The following is a 24,779-nucleotide window of genomic DNA, read 5'->3' as shown; positions in this document are numbered from 1 at the left end:
AACACTGCACTTTAGATGTGTGTGAACTATGCAAATTGTAAAATGTTCTATTACAGAAATGATATAAAATAAATATTTGTGTGTGCTGTAAAGTGGTTAGAAAAAATGAAATCGGAATCGGCTAAAATCGGTATCGGCAGGTCAAACTTAATGAAAAATCGGAAATCGGAATCGGCCCAGAAAATTGTAATCGGTGCATCTCTAATTATTATATAAAGCATACAAAATGTGTTTCATGTTAAACTAGCGCTAAGACCCAGAATCGGCCCTACCTAAATTTACGGGCAAGTTTTTTAATCAAGAGCAGTGTGATTTTCTGTTTTTCTTTTGTTGTTTGATTAATATTAACATCACATAGTCATAGGCTATAGCAGTAGGTACTGAATACACATGCGATTTCTTTCCCTACTATTTACGTTCACAGACACAACCACACAATGTGAACTTTCTGTGTTTTTGACATAACCTTGTGTGTATTTGATAGTTTAAGCGCAATAAGACGTGAAAGAGAACTCAGTTTAATCCTCACGGGACAGCTTTATGTGCGCGTTTCGTATGTGTGCGCTCAGAAAACCATATATCAGAGGTTTAGACTGATATGGCTATAAAACGCATGGAGATAATGTGAGTGTGGCCGCCTTAGAGATTAATAATCAAAACCAAACAGATGTTTTTTTGTTTTGCCCCCCCCCCCCCCCCCCCCCGACACGTAGGCTCCGCCCTCTTCTGGAAACAACATGCTTTCCCTTCCACTCAAAAACTGGCATTTACAAAATGGTTCGATCAGTGAGGTATTTTGAGCTGAAACTTCACAGACACATTCTAGGGACACCTGAGACTTATATTACATCTTGTAAAAAGAAGCATAATAGGTCCCCCAGCTTTATCAGTCCTCCTTACACAGTTCCGGCTGTAGGCTATAATGAGCATTTTTTGAGGAAGAAATAATCAAGTTTATCAGATTTGTGGCGTCATATCTTTAAAATCTTGAAATTTTTGTTTAAAGCACCGAAGAAACTTAACAAGCTCTGATTCTAGATCCTACACTGCTCGGCCAAAAAGAAAGTCGCTGTTTGGATTTAAATAGGCAAATGCTTAAGAGTCTAAAACTATATGCATATATAGGCCTATAGTTTCAAGATATATCTGTGCATTTTGTGTCTTTCAACTATCAGACAATATAAGCTACCCAAACTAATGTGGTAACAGGTGACGTTTGTGTCTGTTGCAGATATATTTCCTCTGATGCCGTGGGAGTGTGATTGATGTGGGGTGATAAAATATAGTTAAACATCTCTACACATATGCATGTTCATGCACCTGCTAACCCATAACCCGATTTTTAGTCACAGACATGTTGCCATGGAAACTACAACGGCCCTTTACAGCCATTTTCATATGGCAAAAGACAATGTGGGTTACAGGGCTTTTACTCATTTCTTACACACACGCACACACACACACACACACAGTTCCCGAATCAAGCACATGCACCAGCATGCACACACATGCTCATACTCAGGTTGTCATATTTCCCCTCATATATCAAATACACAACACTTCATGAATGAAATCACCAACTGCACTGGCAAACAGGGTGTGGTGGGAAAAAACCCGATGTGATGATAGTTTTATTGTCACTTGTATTGTTTTTAGCCAGCTTTGGTGTCATTCACACAATAATGCAGTATAGGTTCCCGCATAGGCTCAGTCATAACACAGTACACCATTTTGAATATGCATATCAAATGACTTTAGAAAACATGAGAAGTAGAATGAGCTGTAGGCCTATGGCCTAATTTTAGGACTTTTTGCTGTTGTTGCTGCTGTTGTTGTTTGATATTCATAAGCACTGTGAACTGAACTCCATATTGTCATATGGAAAAGATCTGCAAATAAAAAAATAATGCATGCATAATTGGAGCAACCAATTTTTTTTTATTTTTTTTTTGGTGAATTATTGATTTATATTCTCTTGTAATGAATGATTGCAGAATAAATGAATGCATCAACATTACATTCTTTTATATGTCAGTTTGGATTATGCACAAGTGTTTGGCCTTCATATAACTGAAAACATATACACTACATTCAGACTTACATTTATTCGCTTACAAGACACTTGAACAAGGACAATCACACCTGACAAAGCATAAAACCAGAGCCAGAAATAGAGCTCTGCATCTACCGCCTACACATATTCATCTTTCCTTTTATAATAAGAAAGTGCCAGACTGTATGGCTGAACACACCAGTAAAAAACATTTACTTATTCATTGCTTAAACATCATGCTTATCAGTTACACGTGAAAACATTTCTCTGATCTAACAACTAACACGGTTTGAACTAAGAAAAAGACTTAGGTATGTTATATATCACAGAAACTTTGCATTTATTCTATTCTACTCTATTCTATATTCTATTCTATTCTACTCTATTCTATTCTATTCTATTCTATTCTATGCAAATGTATTGCTTTCCTTACTTTATAGTGACATTTTTAAATTTACTATGTAAATACTATGTACTATGTCGTTTTTTGTTAGAGCACGTAAATGCAACACAAACATTTCATTATATTTTTATGTTATATTTTATAAGTGTATTTTATTAAACACTTCTTAATGTTTAACCTTTAGTTTTAGTCATCTTTCATGTTCCTTATCATTTTAATTTCTGACTACTATCACTGGCCTTTAGATATGGAATTGAAGCTAAATATTGTTCAAAACGTTTCATAAATTTGTACATTTCTTTTTGTTGGGTTTACATTTATGTTCTATTTGCTGGGTTTACATTTATGTTCTATTTGCATGTTATTATTTAGATTATTTTGTATAAGAAAATCTAATACTAAAAACTAATGCTAAAAAATCACGCGTCTAGTGCGTTTTGGATTTAATTAAAATCTCTGATTTAATCCGTCATTGCGAGACTGGTAATGGTATTTATTTGTGTTGTGTGTAAAGGGAAAATTATTGTGGGGTTCTATAAGAGATAACATTCAATGGAAGAAAACGTGGTTACTACCATTTAAATATTGCATATAAAATGAGAGAAGTGCATTTTAAAATTCTGCATGATATACCCTTGTAATGCACTTTTGTCCAAATACTGTGATGTAGCATGTATGCACCTTCTGTAAGAATCTGTCAGTTGTTTTTTTCTTGTAATGTTTCATCAGTTTTCTGGAATGATTCAAGCTCTTATTGTTTTTCTAAAGTTAATATGAATTAAGGATGTCATTTGTCTTTTTGAAAACCCAAACAAATTTTTGAAATCTACTGTTAACGTCCTTATCCTTGTGGCACAATTTTACTTCCACAAACAAAGGTTTCTTAAGAAAATTCCTACTTTTATTGATTTCTTATGTGAAGTAAAATATTGAATCAAATCACTAAGAACAATTGATAATAGAAAATGTACTTCTTTTTTGAAGAAATATGAGATCTTTCATGTTTCTGTTTGCAGTTTTATTGTTCTTTTTTCTTGTTTTTTTTTCTTCATTTTCTTTTTTATCTTTTTTCCTATATGATTGTGCAAGAATGATTTTACTTGTTTAATGTATACATTTTTGGAAATGTTCTAGATTTCTAAGAGATGCGTGTTTGCACTATTGTAAAACAATTCTTGAATGAAAAAAAAAATTGTGTTGTGTTGTGTTCAAATCATAGGGTTCAAAAGGAAGTTCATCACTAATCTGTCAAGTTAAAACGCGCCATCTAGTGGCCACTTTACGAAACGCCGCATCCGCTCTGTTTGAGAACAGCACCTCACGGCACCCGTAGCCGCATCCCAGATTCAGCGCTGCTGTCACAACAGAGAAAGAGGATAATAAGTTATTAGTCCGCTGACAGAAGAATAATCCTCTTCATACCGACCCCAAGCGCTAACATTTTATTTCAAGTAAGAATAATGTTTTCTTTATTAATGTAGGCTTTCTGGTGTTATAATGAATTATTGTGTGTTTTAAAGGCGGTGTTTCTTTCTGCATTGATTCATGAGGCCGTCTGACGTGTGCGCTTTAACCGTCATTTATGTTATAATAACTTATACAGTCTTACTGAAATTGATTTAAAACAAAGCACAAAATGAATTCCTAATGCATTGTGTTATTAAACAGCAATTCAAATGGTTTGGGGGAAAAAAGAAACAAATACACAGCTGATGCAACTAGACAAATGCTGATGCATTAATGAGTGCGCTGTCGGATCAACAGTCCTGCGCGCGCAGCTTAAATAACTGTGTCAATAAAAAAGTAATTATGCTTGTAAACTAATGATTTTATGTTAGTTTGCGAGCTTTCACCGGGCCGGTTTGCTATGCAGCCATATTGACTGACTATCCGGGACTCTTACAGGAGTGTCCCTTGTGCGTGTGTGTGTGTGTGTGTGTGTCACTGGGATAAACACACTCTTCTCAGACTACATGTGTATCCGCAGCGAGGCATTTAGCAAACAAAAATAATAAAGAGTTTATATAATGTAGGATTATTATAAGAAGTTTGTTGGTGAATAGGTCTATCTTTGATTAATGTTATTCCATTATACTGAAAACCGGGATGTGTTTCATTCGGTATTGGAAAAACCTATTTTAGTTCCAGTTCAGTTCCTAAATTTAATTTAAAGTCACAGAGAATTGTAGAATACAATTTTGAGTCAGGTGTAAGGCAGTAGAATTAAAACACAACTGGATTTATATAAAGAAATTAATATAACTACTGTAATAATTAATAATGTTTTTTGTTATATATATATATTACAACGAATCTTACACACAAGAGTATTTCCATAAACATTAGATAACATTAGTATCATTTGAAATGTCACCTATTTTAAAAAATGAAAAAATAATATATATATATTACATATATTTAAATTGGCGACTATTTAAGCATATAGTTTTATTTATATGTATAATTTTATAACTATATTTATTTGTATTATTTATATATAATATTTGATATATTTGTTATATAAATTGTTGTTGTGTGTATATATATATATATAGACAATGTTGAACTTAGTTTATAGAAATATATTAAATCAGAAAATGTATTTTACATGTCAGAGAATAAATTGTCACAATTAATTAATATTATATTGTTAAAACTTGTGATGGACTTCCTCTAACAAACCGGCATTATCACTGATTAACACGAGCACAATAAATCCAGCCTGGATCGATTGAAAAAAAAAAAAAAAATATATATATATATATATATATATATATATATATATATATATATATATATATTTTATATATATATATTTTTTTTTTTGTAAATGTAAAACAAAATTATCACTTAAAAACATTTAGTAATTATTGTTTATTATAATGTATTGATTAATACAATAAATAAATAATGAAATATATCAAAGCAAATTGCAACATAAATCAAATTAAACTTAAGAGGGTTTTATCAATATATCTTGCAAATATTTAGGAAGTTTTAAGGCACTTTTTTTTCAACTGCTTTTGTTCTGTTCAGTAAATTTCATTACGTAGACGTCATTCCCCTTCAAATCCCAGATCAAAAACCTGTGGTTTGTGTCCAATTCAAGTTCACACTCATAAATCGAAAATATCCAGTTCTTAAATTCAGACTTTTGCTCAATTCTGCAACACTAAAGTATTCAAACTGTGTCGTGTTGGTCAGACCCGAGTGAAGCTGTTGATGAGGCGGAGGAGTGGTGTTCTGCTCATCATGGGTGTGGAGTGGACCAGAATGACCTCAGATGTGCATCTTCTCCTGTCGGCCACCGTATTAACTTCTATCGGTTGCAATTCGCAACCTCACCACTAGATGCCGCTAAAAACACACAGTGCACCTTTAAACTATAGACTTCAGTGACCCCTGTGAGCATAGTTGTCAGAGTACCCTAGAAAAACAGATGTAATCATTGACACATGTTGAAGACCTTTCTTAACAAAACAAAACATCTTTCCATATTTCATTTCTGGAAGCCAGGCTAAATGAGCAAGCACTGTTACTGTATTCATATCAGATACAGACATTAGAAAATGCTTGAAAGGAACATTTCAGTAATCACACTGGTAACTTCTATAACAAAGTTAAATCTCATAAGCCTAGAGAAGTCATTCAACTCATGTGATATTTAGAAGGAAAAATATTGATTAATTTCTTAATTATAATCTCTCATTACATATACATTGAAGCAGCAGTTTATTCCAAAATCCACACCCTTTAGTTTTAATGGAAGATGTCTTAAAGTGTTGCCTGCATTATTGTTGTTATTGTTTTATGTCCTAAATAATACCTCTAATAAAGCAGATTTACTAATAAAATTGTAGCATCCAAATACACTCTTAAAGTCCCCCTGTAGTCAATCATTTTATCCCTTAAAACTCATCTTTGATCGCCAAAATGACATATTTAAGAGTTTTTTCCTTGAAAAAAATTCTTCATGCGTTAGAATATCTTGATTGTAACTCTACACCCTTGCCTGAGTAATTATACGCTGTTCTATGAATATGCAAATGAGCCCCGCCTCCACTCACTCAGCTCAGAGATCCACTCGTTGACGATCACTCGTTGATCTGATTGGTTACAAGGTAGTTTGTGACGTCAGAAACACCAGCGATTTCAAAGCGTGTTTTTGAGACTGTCTTTGGTTCACTGCAGTTTTAAGGAGAAAATACTCAGCAATGGTGTCGACTTATGAATTTGCACATGGTTTGTCATAAAGCATATTAAAAACACCACTTAGACATATCAACAACATTAAAAACTTGATTTTCACCACAGGGGGACTTTAAATGTGTGTGTGTGTGTGTGTCTGTCTGCAGAATGTCTGACAAAAGTGAGCTGAAAGCAGAGTTAGAGAGAAAGAAACAACGCCTGGCCCAGATCAGGGAGGAGAAGAAGAGGAAAGAGGAAGAACGCAAGAAGAAAGAGGTGAGCTGTGGACTAACCTGTAGGGATTTGATGTCTGTGGTTGTTACACTGAAACATGTCTCTCTCTCTCTCTCTCTCTCTCTCTCTCTCTCTCTCTCTCTCTCTCTCTCTCTCTCTCTCTCTCTCTCTCTCTCTCTCTCTCTCTCTCTCTCTCTCTCTCTCCTGAAGCTGGATGGCCGGAAGGAGGGAGCGTCTCCTCCGCAGGATGACTCTGATCTGGAGAGGAAGAGGAGGGAGGCAGAGGCTCTGCTGCAGAGCATGGGGATAGTGGATGCCTCCATGGGTATGACACAACAAAGCAGCATGGGAAATTACATTAGGTTTTTGTCACTAGCATGTGTTCACAACAAGCATGCTTTTTTATTATTTATCAACATCTACATACAATTATGTCATGAAGAGATCTGGATCTTTTTTTAGAGCTTGATGCACATTCTGAAACTTTCAGAACGCAAAACCTTATTTCCAATGAGAAAAGACTATTTATTCAAATAATACAGCAAAAATTTCTTGTTCTACGACTTTTACAACCTTTTTCTGTCCATCAAACTGATTAACACATTAACTTTACACATTAACACATTAACAAAAACTTAGTCAATGTGAGACAGTAAGGAGAAAGCAGGACTGATGTTATTATTTCTAATGTATAGATTAGAGCTGCACGATTAATCGTTAAAAGATTGAAAACACCCACACGATCTCATTCATAGATGTAAGAATATCTTAAAAACCTTTGACAAGTTTGATCACAGCGAACATTCAGATATGTATTCGCGCTGCCGCTGACCCAGAGAGAGCAGTAGTCATGTATAGATATGAATCAGCTTCACACAAACAGTCTTTTTAAAGGGATAGTTCACTTTGAAATTAAATTTTGGTATGTTTTAGCTTACCTCAAGGGCATCCAAGATGTAGGTGTCTTTTTTTCCGCAGTAGTTTCAATTTTGATATTTTTAAGTCAAACCGTTATTGTCTGACAGTCATATCATGCAGGTCTATGGTTACTGTCTCAAAGAGCAGGCACAGAGTCCAAATTAAAACAATTCCCCATCTAAGACACGAAACGAGCGGTTTGTGTGAGAAAACGAACAGTATAGGTAAGCTAAAACATACCAAAATTTGATTTCAAAGTGAACTATCCCTTTAACCACACAGTTTCGTTATTTCTGTGTTACAATCATTCATATTGTCACAGAAGTTTATAATTCAGATGTTGGCTAAACACTGATTTCTATGATAGCGATCGAAATAGAGCAAATCCCCTTTTGAAAGTAACACGGTTTGTCAAATTACGATTACATTGTTATGCCACCAGGTGGCGACTAGTGACTGTTAAAAAATGTGTAGTTGAATCATTCATTCAAGAGATTCGTTCAAAAACACTGATTCATCCTGTAATGAAACGAGTGAAGTGTTTATGAGTGAGTCATTGAATCATTCATCCAAGAGATTCATTCAAAAAAACTGATTCATCCAGTAATGAAACGAGTGAAGTGTTTATGAGTGAGTCATTGAATCATTCATCCAAGAGATTCATTCAAAAAAACTGATTCATCCTGTAATGAAACGAGTGAAGTGTTTATGAGTGAGTCATTGAATCATTCATCCAAGAGATTCATTCAAAAAAACTGATTCATCCTGTATTGAAACGAGTGAAGTGTTTATGAGTGAGTCATTGAATCATTCATCCAAGAGATTCGTTTAAAAACACTGATTCATCCTGCAATGAAACGAGTGAAGTGTTTATGAGTGAGTCATTGAATCATTCATTCAAGTGAGTGAGTCATTGAATCATTCATTGAAGAGATTCGTTCAAAAACACTTATTCATCCTGTAATGAAACAAGTGAAGTGTTTATGAGTGAGTCATTGAATCATTCATTGAAGAGATTCGTTCAAAAACACTGATTCATCCTGTAATGAAACGAGTGAAGTGTTTATGAGTTAGTCATTGAATCATTCATTCAAGAGATTAGTTCAAAAACGCTGATTCATCCAGTAATGAAACGAGCGAAGTGTTTATGAGTGAGTCATTGAATCATTCATTCAAGAGATTCATTTAAAAACACTGATTCATACTGTAATGAAATGTGCTAAGTGTTTATGAGTGAGTCATTGAATCATTCATTCAAGAGATTCGTTCAAAAACGCTGATTCATCCAGTAATGAAACGAGCAAAGTGTTTATGAGTGAGTCATTGAATCATTCATTCAAGAGATTCGTTCAAAAACTCTGATTCATCCAGTAATGAAACGAGTGAAGTGTTTATGAGTGAGTCATTGAATCATTCATCCAAGAGATTCGTTCAAAAACGCTGATTCATCCAGTAATGAAACGAGTGAAGTATTTATGAGTGAGTCATTGAATCATTCATTCAATAAAGATAATTAATTCAGATTCATTAAACATTTTAAATAGACTGCAGCAATTAACATTTGTCAGAATCTCTAGGATATGTTATTTTGTTTAGTTGTCTGTTCAGAATAGAGGGAGAATCGTGATTTATGACCTGTTTAAATGAGCCTAAGCTGGGTTTGCTGGTTTTGCCTGACCAGCTGACAAGAACCCAAAACCTTCATAATTATGTTATCCATTTCCTCTGGTTTTATCGTTCATTGTTCTTTCTTTCTTTCTTAACATAATATTTTGGTTTGGAATGAGGATCCTGCATGAATATTAACCACTGCACTTTTTGTCTTCTCTTTTTTTTGTGTGACTCAATCCTCTTTGATTTCGTGTTTCTTGCACCACCCTCTTGCTTTTTGTTGCTTACCTACTTTTTTATTCATCCTTTTTTACTTGGATGTTTTTATGCTCTTTTTTAATTCCAAACACCCCCTTCGCCCCGCTTATGCTTGTGTGCGTAGTGCAACCTCTGCGTGTGGTAACAGAGGATACGTGTCTGTTTCACTATTTAGTCCCCCCTCCCATGTCCCCCTCTGCCAAATCAGTGGGCACACCCAGCGAAACGGGCAGCCAGGACTCGGGAGACGGTGGTACGGGGCCGAGGTGAGACACACACACACACACACACACACACACACACGTGTACATGATACAGAACAGGTGGAGGGAATGACCAAGATCTTACGTCACAGGAAATGTATATACACTACCATTCAAAAGTTTGGGGTAAGTAAGTAAGGTTTACAAAAAAAAAAAATAGACATTTATAATGTTTCTTTTTCAAATAAATGCTGTTCTTTTGAACTTTCTATACATCAAAGAATCCTGAAAAAAAATTATCACGTCGATCGAACGCTGTGAGTGTGTGTTAGAGATCAGGAATGGGGAGAGAACATTGTGCTTGGTATGTTTTTCATCTTCAAACCAAACTTTAATGAGATCTTCAGCAGACAAAGTTTAAATCCCATCTGGCTAGAGCTCTTCCCAAAATGTTCACGCATTAGTTCAGTAGACGGAGAGTAGACGGTCTTTTGTGTCTGTTTAAACACATTCGATCACATGAGCGTTTACACTACGAAAGCAATCCGGTCAAATGTGTTTTCAACTCCCTCTGGAAGTGGACAAGCTCAGAGTGCTTTAGACCCCGTTTACTCCTGTATTTAGCCTCGTCCACTTGTGATCCGATTGACCAAAACACATTTTAATACCAGCTGTAAACAGGACCAAAGTGTTCCAGTTTGTGTAATGCTCTATCTCTAGATATCCGTCAAGCATCTTCCCTTCTTTCTTTCAAAAACATCTTAAACACATTTTTTCTCTGAATATTACTCTTCCGCTCTTGGTCTGTGAACTGTACTTTGTTATGGATGTTTGTATATGTTTGTATTTTGTCTGTGTTCCTCTAACCTAAATTTGTAAAGCAACCTAGGGCTTTGGAAAGGTGCTGTAAAATTTTTAATTATTATTATTGTTACTACAATATTACAGTTTTACTGTATTTTGATCAAATACATACAGACTTGAGCAGAAGAGACTTTCAAAAACATAAAAAAAATCTTACCAACCCCAAGCTTCTGAAAGATAGTGTAGTTCATTTTGCTTAAAATTCTATTAAAATAAAATATGGTTTATATATTATATATATATAAATATATATATATATATTATGTATATTAAACAACCATGTGATTGCCTGTTTTTGGTTAATGAAGGGTATTAAGTAACTTACAAATTCTTCATCCTGTTTTTTTTTTAATTCATGACACAAATGATGAAAAAAACAGCTTCACATTATATAACATTTCATTATTTTAATATGTTGCCTGGAAAGCATCAACAACTTAACTTTTCTTCACACTCTGTATTTCACATTCCTCCATGTTTCACTGTAAATATGTTTTCATCATTGTCTTAACATCTTTTCATCTATTTTTCCCATTCTATTAATTTGACACAACATTTTCTGTCATTTCTATTTTATGTTTTGATTTTTCCGAGATTCAACATAATTTTATTTAACAGCAGTTTGAAAAAAAGACTGTTATAAAAAGTGCACTTTTTCAGTAGTAAAATTGTACATATCAAATAAATTTTATATATCAAAATATCTACATCACGTCACATATCACACACACACACACACACACACACACACACATATATATATATATATATATATATATATACAGTATATATATATACATATATATATATTTATATAGATATATACACACACACATCACATATACAGTACATTCAGTATTCACATCTTTTTTTTTCACATTTTAAAAGCTGAAGAAAAAATATAATTTAAAGCATTTTTGTATTTTTGCAAGTCCACAGCATAACAAAAGAAAATGAAAATGTGCAGCAAAAACAGTCGACACATTTCAACCATCTTACATCATAACACACCCTGCCTCCATAAACACTTCATAAAGCCATGCATATAAACAATATATGTAAAGTACTTTGGGGTTTGATTTCTATTGTCTGTATTGCGTTGTGTACTATGTGGAAGTCATCTGCATGCACATGTATACGTGTGTAACAGCGAGAGACTCTGCCTTGTAACCGTGTGCATGCATGTGTCTCTAACAGGACTCTTCATTGGGACTCTGACCCCTCTACTCTACTGCTCCATTCAGACTCTCAGCTCGGGTACTGCTGTCTCGCTCTCATTAATATCACTCCTGCTGCGCTCTCTCTGCTTTATTACCCGCCTCTCCTTCATTTATCCTTCTTTCACATGTGTCCTCTCACTCCTGCTGCCTTTTTTTTTTTTTTTTCATGGACAGTCATGATGAACCAAATAGTGCATTGTGTGAATACACTGTGACTCCCCTAGCATAACTAGCTTAATTATGTTTAATTACCTTAAAGGTAATTTCAGATTTTTTTTTTATCATGTTTGAATTAGTCTCGCCCCGCTTAAGTCCAGGTAGAGTGACCCATGATTTATCAATACACAATCTTATATCCTGTCGGAAAGCATTCAGACCAACATGAAATATACAATATGTAACATTGATTTAAAACTATTAAAACTACATGTAGTTTAGTATGTACTTTCTAAGACGCTCAATCTGTTGTACTGACTTTGTGGACACATTATCAGCCCTCAGCAGATGGACTTTCTAGTTTGTTTGTTTATTTTTAAATTCATACATTTTTTATTGTTTATTATTTATTAATTATTTGCGGATTTTAGTTTAAGTATTTATTTATTTATTTCATTTATTTTAAATTTAATAATGTTTTATTTATTTTGTATTTATTTATTTATGCATATAAAATGTATATAATAATTTAGTTTTAGAATCAGTTATTTATTTATTAATCTATTATGATCTAATTAATTATTTTATTATTTTAATTTAATCAATTATTTATTTTTTATTTATTTATTTTGATTTAAGTATTTTTTAATTCATTAATTTTTGTTTTTAATTGAATTATTTCTTTATTTTTCATTTATTTATTTTAATTAATAATTTATTGTTCATTTATTTATTTTCCCCATTTATTTACTTTATTTATTCCCTATATAATTATTTATTTTTAGATTCAGTAATTTTAATTAACTTATTTATTATTAAGTAAGGATTTGTTGTTTTTAGTTAAATTATTTATTTTCCACAGCATTTTTCCGTCTCAACATATATGTCTGTATTTTCTGCAGACGTGGCCCGCTGAAGTTGGGCATGTCAAAGGTCACGCAGGTGGACTTCCCGCCCAAAGAGATGGTGTCATACTCAAAAGAGACCCAGACGCCCACACAAACTCATCACAAAAATGGTAAGTCACACACACGCTGCTTTTCTGTAAAGCAGTAATGAGACTAAACTCTTTCTCTGCTGTCCGTAGATGAGGAAGAGGAGGAAGATTTGGGTGTGACTGAGCCTGTTCTGGAGCCTCAAGAGGAGAAAGACCCTCAAAAAGAGGAAGAAGAAGGTAAACATGCTCTAAAACAAGAGAAATCATACAATTCATTTTACATCGTTCCATAAGATGTGAAATCAGAATATTAATGGAGGACACTTTCTCTGTGTGTAGCGCTGCCTCATGAGCTGACGGAGGAAGAGAAACAGCAGATTCTTCACTCGTCGGAGTTCGTGACTTTCTTTGACCACAGCTCTCGGATCATGGAGCGCGCGCTCTCTGAGCAGGTGGATGTGTTTTTCGACTACAGCGGGCGAGACCTTCAGGATAAAGAGGGGTGAGGAGAGTGTTCGCTGATCTGGTATCAGATGTGGAACGGCTCTGGTGTGTGTGACGTGTGACTGTGTTTGTTTCAGGGAGTCGCAGGCCGGGGCCAAACTCTACCTGAACAGGCAGTTTGCGGACGAACGCTGGTCCAAACACAGAGTCGTCACGTGTCTCGACTGGTCACCACAGGTCCAAAACTTTTGACTGATAGTGTGTATTTAGTTAAAGGGATGGTTCGGAGTAAAATCAACCTAGTGTCCTTTGCACCATGACCTCGAGCCAAACACCCCCCAGAAGCCTTTTTCCCCTTGGTCGAACATTATTAAAGTTAGAGCTTATTTAGAGATATCAGCCGGATGGCTTAGTGCAGGCGCTAATGGATCCAAGGTTGTCCAAAGCACGTAAAAATTCCTGGAACTGGTGACCTTGACGTCCGGGTTAGCGGTAGCATTAGCCGTCAGGCAAGTGTTATTTAAATAAACTCCTGATGTACTCACAAACTTTCCAATGCCTCGTTTTATGAGTACATAACCTATTTGTACTACTGTAGAAGTTTGGTACCGTTCTGGGCATTATTAGTGCGGTAATTTACCAGATACAACCTTGGAGCCATTAGCGCCTGCACTAAGCCATCCGGCTGATATCTCTAAATAAGCTCTAACTTTAATAATGTTCGACCAAGGGAAAAAAAGCTTCTGGGGGGTGTTTGGCTCGAGGTCATGGTGCAAAGGACCCTAGGTTGATTTTACTCCAAACCATCCCTTTAAATACTATCTTTTCAGTGTAGTTCCCCTCACTGTTCCTGTTTTCTCCTTCCCATCAGTACCCTGAGCTGCTGTTGGCATCATATTGTAGTAATGAGGACGCGCCACATGAGCCGGACGGCGTGGCTCTCGTCTGGAACATGAAATATAAGAAAACCACACCGGAATATGTCTTCCACTGCCAGGTGACCATCTCAGTGCATATCTCTGTGCATTAAAAAAAAACAATTATTATTTTGGCTAACACTTTATTTTACAGTGTCCTCGTTACACATGTTACATGTAGTTACTATAGTAATAACATTAAATTATCCGTGATTACGTGCAACTAACCTTAACCCTATAGTAGTAAGTACATGTAGTTAATTATTATTACTCAGTACTTAAATGTATAATTACACTGTAACACGGACACCTTAAAATAAAGTGTAACCTAATTTTGTCTTGGTTTTATTTTGATCTCGTCTTAAGATGAGATGTTTGAGATTGAAAAACAAAATAATAATAAATATTTTTTATTAAAATAAATAATTACATTAAAAATAATAAATAATAAAATACAAAATGATTTTAATTCATTATTTTTTTGTTTAATTTAATTTTAGTTTTGGAGAATGGATGGATGGGTGGATTATTAAAATGAATTTAAATAAATAAATAAATACATACATGCATAAACAAATCACACAGTAAACCTAGAAATTCTTAAAAATTAATATCCTGAGAGGTTAAATATGCCCAGTCAGTTTGTGAATTACAGGTTTATGAAAGGCTTGAACCTGTTTAAGATGTCAAAGTACATAATGAACTAAATGTATTGTTAATAACAACAATTATTTAGTCTTATTATTTTAGTAAATATTATATATTACATAATTTTATATAATAATATATTATTATGTTGGGGTTCAAAGGTCACGTGGCTCATGGAATATGTGTGTTTGTTCAGTCTGCAGTGATGTCAGCAGCGTTTGCACAGTTTCATCCAAATCTGGTGGTTGGAGGCACGTACTCGGGTCAGATCGTGCTGTGGGACAACCGGAGTAACAAACGCACCCCTGTGCAGAGGACGCCGCTCTCAGCCTCGGCTCACACGGTACACGAGCACAAACACCCCTGCAGTGCATCATCTTCATCCACACTGTTCCAGTGGATCATCTCTCTCTCTCTCTCTCTCTCTCTCTCTCTCTCTCTCTCTCTCTCTCTCTAGCACCCGGTGTACTGTGTGAATGTGGTGGGGACTCAGAACGCTCACAATCTCATCAGCATCTCCACGGATGGGAAGATGTGCTCCTGGAGTCTGGACATGCTGTCTACACCACAGGTGAAACACACACACACACACACATTCTTGTACATCTATCTTTATGAGGACATTCATTGACACAATGCAATCTCTAGCTGCTTACCCTAACCTTACCCATCACAACTAAGTGCCTAACCCGAACCCTGACCCTAAACCGACCCTTAACCTCATTATAACTTTATCCCTAAAACCAAGTCCTGACCCTCAAACAGGCCTTTAAAGGCTCTCAGAAAGTGAGGACCGGCCAAAATGTCCTCACTTTACTCTCTTTGTCCTCACTCCAATGGTCTAAAACTCAAACTGGTCCTCACAAAGATAGTTGTACAAGTACACACACACACACACACACACACACACACACACACACACACACACACACACACACACACACACACACACAGCCCTTCAAGGGCTCAGTAATATTTGTTTTTGTTAAAGGGATACTCCACTTTAAAATGAAAATTCTGTCATCATATACTCACCCTCATGTTGTTTTAAACCTGTATGAATTTCTTTCTTCTGCTGAACAGAAAGGAAGATATTTAGAAGAATATCAGTAAGCAGACAGTTTCTGGTCTCATTGACTTCCATAGTAGGAAAAAATATATACTATGGAAGTCAATGAGACCAGAAACTGTCTGGTTACTGATATTCTTCTAAATATCTTCCTTTCTGTTCAGCAGAAGAGAGAGATTCATACAGGTTTGAAACAACATGAGGGTGAGTATATGATGACAGAATTTTCATTTTTTCATTTTTATCCCTTTAAGATATTGATACTTTTATTCAGCAAGGACACATTACATTTGTCAAAAGACATATGTGATGTTTTAAAATTTATAAAATAAATTATGTTCTTTTAAACTTTCTATTCATCAGAGAGTCCTGAAAAACAAAACAAATCACAGCTTTCACAAAAATTTGAAGCAGCACAACTGTTTTCAACACTGATAATCATCAGAAATGTTTCTTGAGCATCAAATCATCATATCAATTTGATTTCTGGAGGATCATGTGACACTGAAGACTGGAGTGATGATGCTGAAAATGAAGCTTTGATCACAGGAATAAATTACAGTTTACTATATATTCACATAGGAAGCAGTTATTTTAAATTGTAATAATTGTTCACAATATTACTGTTTTTACTGTATTTTTGATCAAATAAATGCAGCCCTAGTGAGCAGAAGAGACTTCTTTAAAAAAAATCTTACGACCCCAAACTTTTTTCTCAGGGAATACATAAACTGGTTAAACATGTATTTGAATGCAATGTAAGTCGCTCTGGATAAAAGCGTCTGCCAAGAGCATTAATATAAAAATTCTATGAATCCTAAAAACATCGACAAAAAAGTCTTAGTAGGAAACTCACTAGGGTTTGAAACAGCGCCAGTTGCTCTCTTTCATCCAGATACACAAGAGTCAAACTCACACCTGCTGTGTGTGTGTGTGTGTGTGTGTGTGTGTGTAGGACAGTCTGGAGCTCGTGTTCAAACAGTCCAAGTCAGTTGCCGTGACCTCCATGTCATTTCCTCTGGGTGATGTCAATAACTTTGTTGTGGGCAGTGAGGACGGGTCCATCTACACCTCCTGTAGACATGGCAGGTAAGAGTGTGAGCCAGGACTGTGTGTGTCAGTTTCACATCCGCACAAGTCTTTGATTTCTGTTGGTGTGTGTGTGTGTGTGTGTGTGTGTTGTAGTAAAGCGGGCATCAGTGAGATGTTTGAGGGCCATCATGGACCAATCACAGGGCTCGACTGCCACACGGCGTCAGGACCGGTCGACTTCTCTCACCTGTTCGTCACTTCCTCCTTTGACTGGACTGTCAAACTCTGGAGCACCAAGGTGATAATACACTACATCTACACTGCTGAAGTGGAAACTCAGATCCGATGGAGGATTTATTTAGTATCATTTATATATTATTATAGTATTTTTTTATTTATTTGTTAGTTAGTACTAGTTTAAATTTGAATAATTTTGTTATGTGCTTGTCATTTTCACTTTTTTTTTACTTTTTTTATTCTGTTTGGCTTGATTCTATTAGCATTCTATAAATTTTAGTTCTTCAACTTATTCTATTTCGGTTTGTTATTTTCTTTTAAGGTTTTTAAGTTTTCATCAATTTGAGCATTATTTAAATTAAAGGTGGGATCAGTAGGTTTTGAAAAACACTTTTGGCCAATGTTAATATTTGAAATCACCAAATCAAACACGCCCCGCCCCAAAATGATCTCGCCCCTAATTTGATAGCTCCGCCCCACACTTCCGTACGCGACCGTAACCCAGGCAACGACCACGGCGGAATCCGCTGTACCTGCTGGCCGAGGGTATGATGTCATCAATAAGTGAAAGCATTGTGTTACTATGGTAATCCATGTCGAATGCATTTAGTAGTAATGTGTGTTTTAACGCGTCAATGGTTCAGCTCAGTTTCACATTCACCCATCCCAAAAACACAAAGTTATCATGATCAACAGTCATAGTAACGAATATATTACAACTATAACAAAATTAGGGGGTTATATCGATCACTAAATGAGGACCCAAAGGAAACAAAGATTAGGAGTATATTATCTTACTTTTCAGACACACTTTGGGAGGTTTAAACGCGCCAGGCTTATGTGTGTCTTTTTCACAGCTTAATCGAACGACAATAATAATTCACTAGCATATTCAAGCAATGGCCAGCATATATTAGTTCTGTGAAACAAAGCTAAACGATGTTACTCGCCTATCGAGAAGAAATAAAGAAAAACTCGTCGTCCGATGTTAGGCCATCCCGCTCCTTGAGTTCTCTCCAGCGCTGGGAAGCTTCACTGATATTAACACGAGTTCTTCCTCTTGCCTTCTTTTTCATTTTAAGTTCAGCAGACATTTTCCTCTTTTGTTTTTTATCTGCCACCTCACTTTCTGTAATCGTTCGGCTAATGTCTGTGCTGTGTGCTCCTCCCCATCATCAGTAGACACGCCCCTTACTGCTGATTGGTTACAAGTGTGTTTTGGTAGTCGGTCCGACACAGTTTTCAAAAGTGTTTTTAAAAAACTACTGATCCCACCTTTAATGAAACCTATTTTTAATAGTTTTAGTTTACAGTAACAACACTGGTCTGTTCGTGTCTCTCTTGACAGAATAATAGACTTTATTTTTAATTCAGTTTTTAGTAATTTAGTTTTTTACTTTAACTAAACTTATTTTATTTAAGTTCAACAAAAAAGATTGCCAACACTTGAGAAATGTTATTGATAAATGGCATTCCCATCAGCTGTATCGGTATCGTGGGATATGTTTGAGACTGTTCTGATAAACCAATAAGATTTGATTCATTTTTAATTTCAGTTTTAGTCATTTTAGTACTTCAACTTACTTTATTTCAGTGTTTTAATTTCTAGTCTAATATTTATATTTGATTTTAGCTTTATTTAAATGCACAAAAACAATTTTTACTAGTTTTGTTTTAGTGAACAATAGCAACACTGCTCTGTGTGTCTCTCCTGACAGAACAATAAGCCTTTGTACTCTTTTGAGGACAACTCTGACTACGTGTATGATGTCATGTGGTCACCCACACACCCGGCTCTGTTTGCTTGCGTGGACGGGGTCGGACGTCTGGACCTGTGGAACCTTAACAATGAAACTGAGGTACACAAATCTCACAGAAATATAATGTGAACAGATCCCCAGATCTTGAATGATTGTGTGCTGCCTCAGGTCCCCACAGCGAGCGTGATGGTGGAAGGAAACCCCGCGCTGAACCGCGTGCGCTGGGCTCACTCGGGACGAGAGGTGGCCGTCGGCGACTCCGAGGGACAGGTGCACATTTACGATGTTGGAGAGGTGAGGACAACACTGCTGAAACACTTCCAGTTGTCAAAGATACTGTAGTTTGTATGAAAGCTTGTATCCACCATGGAATTAAAACGTTTTTTTTCCGACTTTTATCTCATAATTCTGGCTTTTTTATATACAAATATAAATTAAATTGACTGTATTTACGTGAATACTCCATACTCTGTTATGTTTTAAGTGAATGTAAACATGTGTAACAGTGTAATGGATCTGTGCATCAGGTCTTAAAGTGACAGCAGCCTAATATTCCTGCTGCCGTATTATGAGATGATATTAAAAATATCTATATGGCAGTTTTTCCAGTGAAAATGCTGAGTGACTAGTAACTTTTGTCAGCTGACTTTTCCCCCCCACAATTGCAAGTTTATATCTCACAATTTTGAGAAAAAAAGTTATAATTGCGAGCAGGGTTCTAAATTAACTTTTTTGATCACAAGTTACCAGCCAATCAGAATATCCACTAGCCAATTTTTTTTTTTTTTTTTTTTTTTTTTTGAGTAGGCTATACATGTGGCAATCCTGACAATACATGATGACATTATTGTGATCAAACACTAGCCATTCACGACCCGTCAGCCATTTGGCATTTTCTTTTCTTAGTTTCTCTGTCGATACCCTCCTCATCCCCTGCCTCGTTCCTCTTCTCGCCCCCAGAAGTCTGTCCCCAAGTACCACTGCCGCATTTCGTTTAATACTTTACTAGCCAACTCCGTTTGTCTTATTTCTTGTGTTTTCTGTGTCCATTCGTTTCCATGGTTTCTCGCAAACTTTAGGCTAAAGAAAACTCAGAAAAAAGTTTCTGTAATTAACAGAAGAAAGACAATATAAGTTGCACTGTAGTTTCCACAAGTGTAATGGCTGCCGACATTAACAGACGATTTTGCAAAAAAATAAAAAATAAAACCAAAAATGTTCCGTCTCGCCTCCGTGTTCGGCGATCAGGTTTCATTCTCTCGCAGCTAGTAACTTCACGAGCGTCTTTTCCGCGCCGTTCTCTTCCGTGTGTGTGTGTGTCGGCGCGCTGCGCTCTCTGCTCAATGTTCTGCTCTGTCGTTAACGGCCCAAATGCTCGAATCATTTACCGCTCGGCGATCACGCACTGGAAAAGCGTGAAATTTAACGCAATTTAGAGGTGGATAAACACACTTAGGAGGTGGGTAAACGCTATTTCCGAATTTTGGGAGGTGCGTAAACGGCGTTTACGTGCGTTTAGCCTCCTCCACTACATCCCTGTAATGCCTCATGCATCACCGGCCAAACTGGCTAGTAAGTTTTTATTAACACCCGCCAAAATGAATTTTAACCCGCATTTGGCGGGTTGGCGGGTGTTAATTTAGAACCCTGATTGCGAGATATAAACTCAATAAAAAAAAAAAGGATGACTTTTTGCTCAGAATTGGGGGTTTAAATCTTAGAAAAAAACATCAGAATTGCAATATATATACTTGTAATTGAGAGAAAAAAATTAATTGCAAGTTTCTTCTTGCAATTCTGACTTTATTTCATGCATTTGCGACTTTATATTCAGGAAATCTGACTTTGTTCCTATAATTGTGGGATAAAAACTTGCAATTGCGAGTTAAAAAAGTCAGAATTGTAAGATGAAATGTTCAGCTGACTTTTTTTCACAATTGCGAGTTTAAATATTAGAAAAAAACATCAGAATTGCAATATATAAACTCGTAATTGAGAGAAAAAAATTACTTGCAAGTTTATTCTTGCAATTCTGACTTTATTTCTTGCATTTGCGACTTTATATACAGCAAATCTGACTTTGTTCCCATAATTGTGGGATAAAAATTTGCAAAAGATTACTTTTTTTTCACAATTGCGAGTTTATATCTTAGAAAATAAATCAGAATTGCTAGATATAAACTCGTAATCGAGAGAAAAAAATTCATTGCAAGTTTATTCTTGCAATTCTGACTTTATTTCTTGCATTTGTGACTTTATTTATCAGATTCTGACTTTATATATCGCAATTCTGACTTTTTCCCAATAATTGTGGATATAAAATTGCAAATTCTGAGGGGGGCAAAAGGCAATTACTTTTTAAAAATGTTTTATTCCCTGGTGGAAACAAGCTTCCATACGGTCTTCATTGAAACTCATCTGGTGTTTCTTTTGTCCGCAGCAAATAGCAGTGCCCCGGCAGGACGAGTGGACTCGGTTTGTGCGCACGCTCGCAGAGATCAACGAGACCCGGGAGGATGTGGAGGAACTGGCTGCTCAACGATTGGCTGCATGATCACCACGGCAACCCCCGCTGACCAATGACGGTTGCAGTCCCCTGCATTTGCATATCTCCACCCTCTCTGAAGTTATTTTAGTGTTACTGGATGACAATCTAGGGCTTTTTAATTCTAAATGGATTATTTCAGAAAGCAAGCTTTTAACAAATTAAGCACTTAGTGTTGCTAAGTAATATTCGTAGTGGGATGGGATGGTAAAGTTGGTTAGCGTAGATCTTACCAGGTGTGAATTCTAATGTTTTTATATATTTATCAGATTAGAGGCTGATTTGTAGGAAAGGGATGATTCATTGCTGGACAGCAGCATTAGCACTACGAATATGCAAACTATTGTACAGCATCTTTATAACGATTTAAGACACTGACGTAACCTAGAGGAACTGCAGAAAAATGGGTTTTTAAGAGGTGGAATATTTTTATCATTCCCTTCTGGACAAACTTTCACATTATTGGAATATTTATAGCTTTTTAACAAATGCGTTTTGTTTTTAGCTCATAAAGACTGAACATGTACGTTTGTAATAACTCAAATCGCACACACTTTCCAACATGTATCTCAGAATGCCTTAAAGCGAACCTTAGAACACATATGAACACACACCAATCCACAATCTTCCATCACACAGCATTATATCCTTCTGGTGCTTCTTCATCCTGGCACTTATGACTGAAAAACTTGTTTTGCCTTTGCAGAAAGTGTAAAAAATGCTCAGTGTTTTGTCATTTTTAAAGGGGCTGTGGTGACTTATACACAGTGTTATTATTTTGCCATTTATTTTACTAATATATTTTAAGCCAAGTAATTAATAACGGCTTGTCCACATCTGCATCCTGTAATACAATTTAACGTTTTATTTGTAGTTTCAAATTCGCGACCTCCCGGCTCACAGCGCGAGTGCTCTTACAGACATTTTAAATATATTAATCTTTTCATTTTCTATGGATTTTTTGTAGTATTTATCTAATTTATGTATTTTTCTTGACATTGTTTAAGCAACATTAATTAGTGTAACTGACAAGACCTGAAAAGAGCTTCCCTTATACCTTCACATAAATGTTTAGCTTAAAATCTTGCCGTTAGAAAAAAAAAAAAAAACATTGGTAATTTGGACGTGAATTGAACCTTGACTTTAGGCCAATTAAAGAGTTCAGAGCATCTAAAATGAAACCTGTATTAAAAAAAAATAAAAATAAAAAATCCCGAACCAGCCCAGAAAATCAAACCTGCCTTAATCTCGACACACTCTGAACCAAAGCTATTCTGTTTATGTCTGTTTCCTTCGTGTTGTTTTTCTGTTTTATGACTGGTGAAATGAAGGAAGCTCTAGATATTTACCTCTGTATCTGACGTCTCATTACAGTCATCAGGATTCCCACAGTCATGGAAAACACAGGCAAATCAGGGAATTTAAAAATTGGTTTTGCTCCAGAAAATTTGTGTAAATAAAATCTTGCAAAGAAGTCCTGGAAATTTCTATAGCTTTGGATTTCATGATTATGAGCTTTTGGCTGGCGATTAACTCTTTCCCTGCCATTGTCGAGTTTTTCCGGCTCCGGCAACCCATGTTTTGAGTGTTAAATAGCAGAGAAACTCAGTTTCGAAACAAGCGATAGAAGCACTGCTTACACACGTGAACTAACGCAATCATAAAACAGCATATACATTTAAAACTGCATAACGTTACTGAATAAAATGTCAAACGCAAAGAGGTACATGACCGTACAAGCTTGGACTTGATGTTTCGATCATCGTTCTGGATCCGATCCAGGCGTAGTCTTTGACAAAAACTTGACTTTCTCAGCTTTTTGTGCAAAATGTTGCTTTAATGAAGCTTACCCATATTCAAATGTTAATAAAAAAAAGCATGCATGAAGCTAGAATAAAATGATTTTTGTTTGTTTGTTTAACAGCAGAGGCTCTGTTCTTTCTTTTGATAGTTTGTATGTTCAGATATTCATACAAAATATTCTGGGGGTCATGAAAATCTCCTGAAAATAATGAAAGATGCTGCCGCTGGCTGACAACTTAAAAAAATAAAATAACACTGTCAGGAAAGAGTTTTGTGTTGATACCCATAGTTTATTCACAATTACCTTGAAACATAAAATACATTTTAGGCATTTAAAATGCATATTTCATGGCATTTATACACTGCCTGGCCAAAAAAAAAAAAAAAAAACAGAGTCGCTGTTTGCATTTAAATAGTCAAATGCTTAAGAGTCTGTGATTGGATCATTATTGCAGTGAATATTATGTTTCTAGCATGTTAGTGTTTGGCAACAGTTATTTTAACCCTAACTGATGGAGTGTGCAACTTTTCTTTTCTTAAGCAAACATGTAGGAAGACACATCATGGCCATATTCCAGGATGACAATGCAATGCACCTCTTGATGGAAATAACATCACAACATTTATTTCCATCAAGAGGTGCATGCATTTTTTGTCAAGATATTGTCATATCAATGCAAGAGTCCAGCACTCTGTAAACTCTCCTCCAGCACATCCCAAAGACTTTCAATGAGTTTAAGCTCTGGACTCAGAGGAGACAATTCATATGTGTAAATTATTCTTCATGCTTATCACAACCATTCTTTCACAATTTGAGCCTGATGAATCTTGACATTGTCATCCTGGAATATGGCCATGATATTCTTCTTACATGGTTGTTTAAGAAAAGAAAAGTTGCACACTCCATCAATAATGGTTAGAAGAACTGTTGCCAAACACTAACATGCTAGAAACATAATAATCACTGCAATAATGATCCAGTCAGAGACTCTTAAGCATTTGCCTCTTTAAATCCAAACAGCGACTCTTTTTGGCCGGGCAGTGTATCTTTGCTTCAGATTCCCTTATTTGAATGGGAATATAATTGGACTTTCAAGCGCACAATGATCACTGTCACCTCTAATAATATGACATTATTATATTATAATAATCAATTATATCACATAATCGTATTTCCATAGCTAGAAATTGCACTTTGTGCTTGCAATTTCTATAATTTTTTTTTGTTCTTAGAAACATCCAGTAATCATGACTAGAAACGTAACTGACGATCCATTGA

The 24,779-nt window shown here is 35.6% G+C and overlaps 1 protein-coding gene across 2 annotated transcripts; it reads left to right on the top strand.

Moving 5' to 3' along the window:
- Positions 1–3,758: 3,758 nt before the first annotated feature.
- dync1i2b (dynein, cytoplasmic 1, intermediate chain 2b) lies at positions 3,759–23,872 on the top strand. 2 transcript variants are annotated; one of them, XM_081380105.1, is made up of 17 exons: positions 3,794–3,907; positions 6,812–6,920; positions 7,089–7,203; positions 9,841–9,931; positions 11,930–11,989; positions 13,011–13,126; positions 13,196–13,282; positions 13,385–13,547; positions 13,627–13,726; positions 14,361–14,486; positions 15,251–15,397; positions 15,512–15,625; positions 17,079–17,212; positions 17,309–17,453; positions 19,111–19,251; positions 19,321–19,446; positions 21,593–23,872. In XM_081380105.1, exons 2-17 carry the CDS (start codon positions 6,813–6,815, stop codon positions 21,704–21,706), a joined length of 1,887 nt encoding a protein of 628 aa, XP_081236231.1. In that variant the 5' UTR covers positions 3,794–3,907; position 6,812; the 3' UTR covers positions 21,707–23,872. The 2 variants fall into 2 exon arrangements, with proteins under 2 accessions (XP_081236232.1, XP_081236231.1); XM_081380106.1 differs by lacking the exon at positions 11,930–11,989 and having other exon boundaries at positions 3,759–3,907.
- Positions 23,873–24,779: the final 907 nt, after the last annotated feature.

This window comes from Scardinius erythrophthalmus (assembly GCF_964197995.2).
Source record: "Scardinius erythrophthalmus genome assembly, chromosome: 12".
In the NCBI taxonomy this organism is placed as follows: domain Eukaryota; kingdom Metazoa; phylum Chordata; class Actinopteri; order Cypriniformes; family Leuciscidae; genus Scardinius; species Scardinius erythrophthalmus.
Note: the sequence above shows the minus strand (reverse complement) of the source record. Positions and strands in the feature narration are given on the sequence as shown.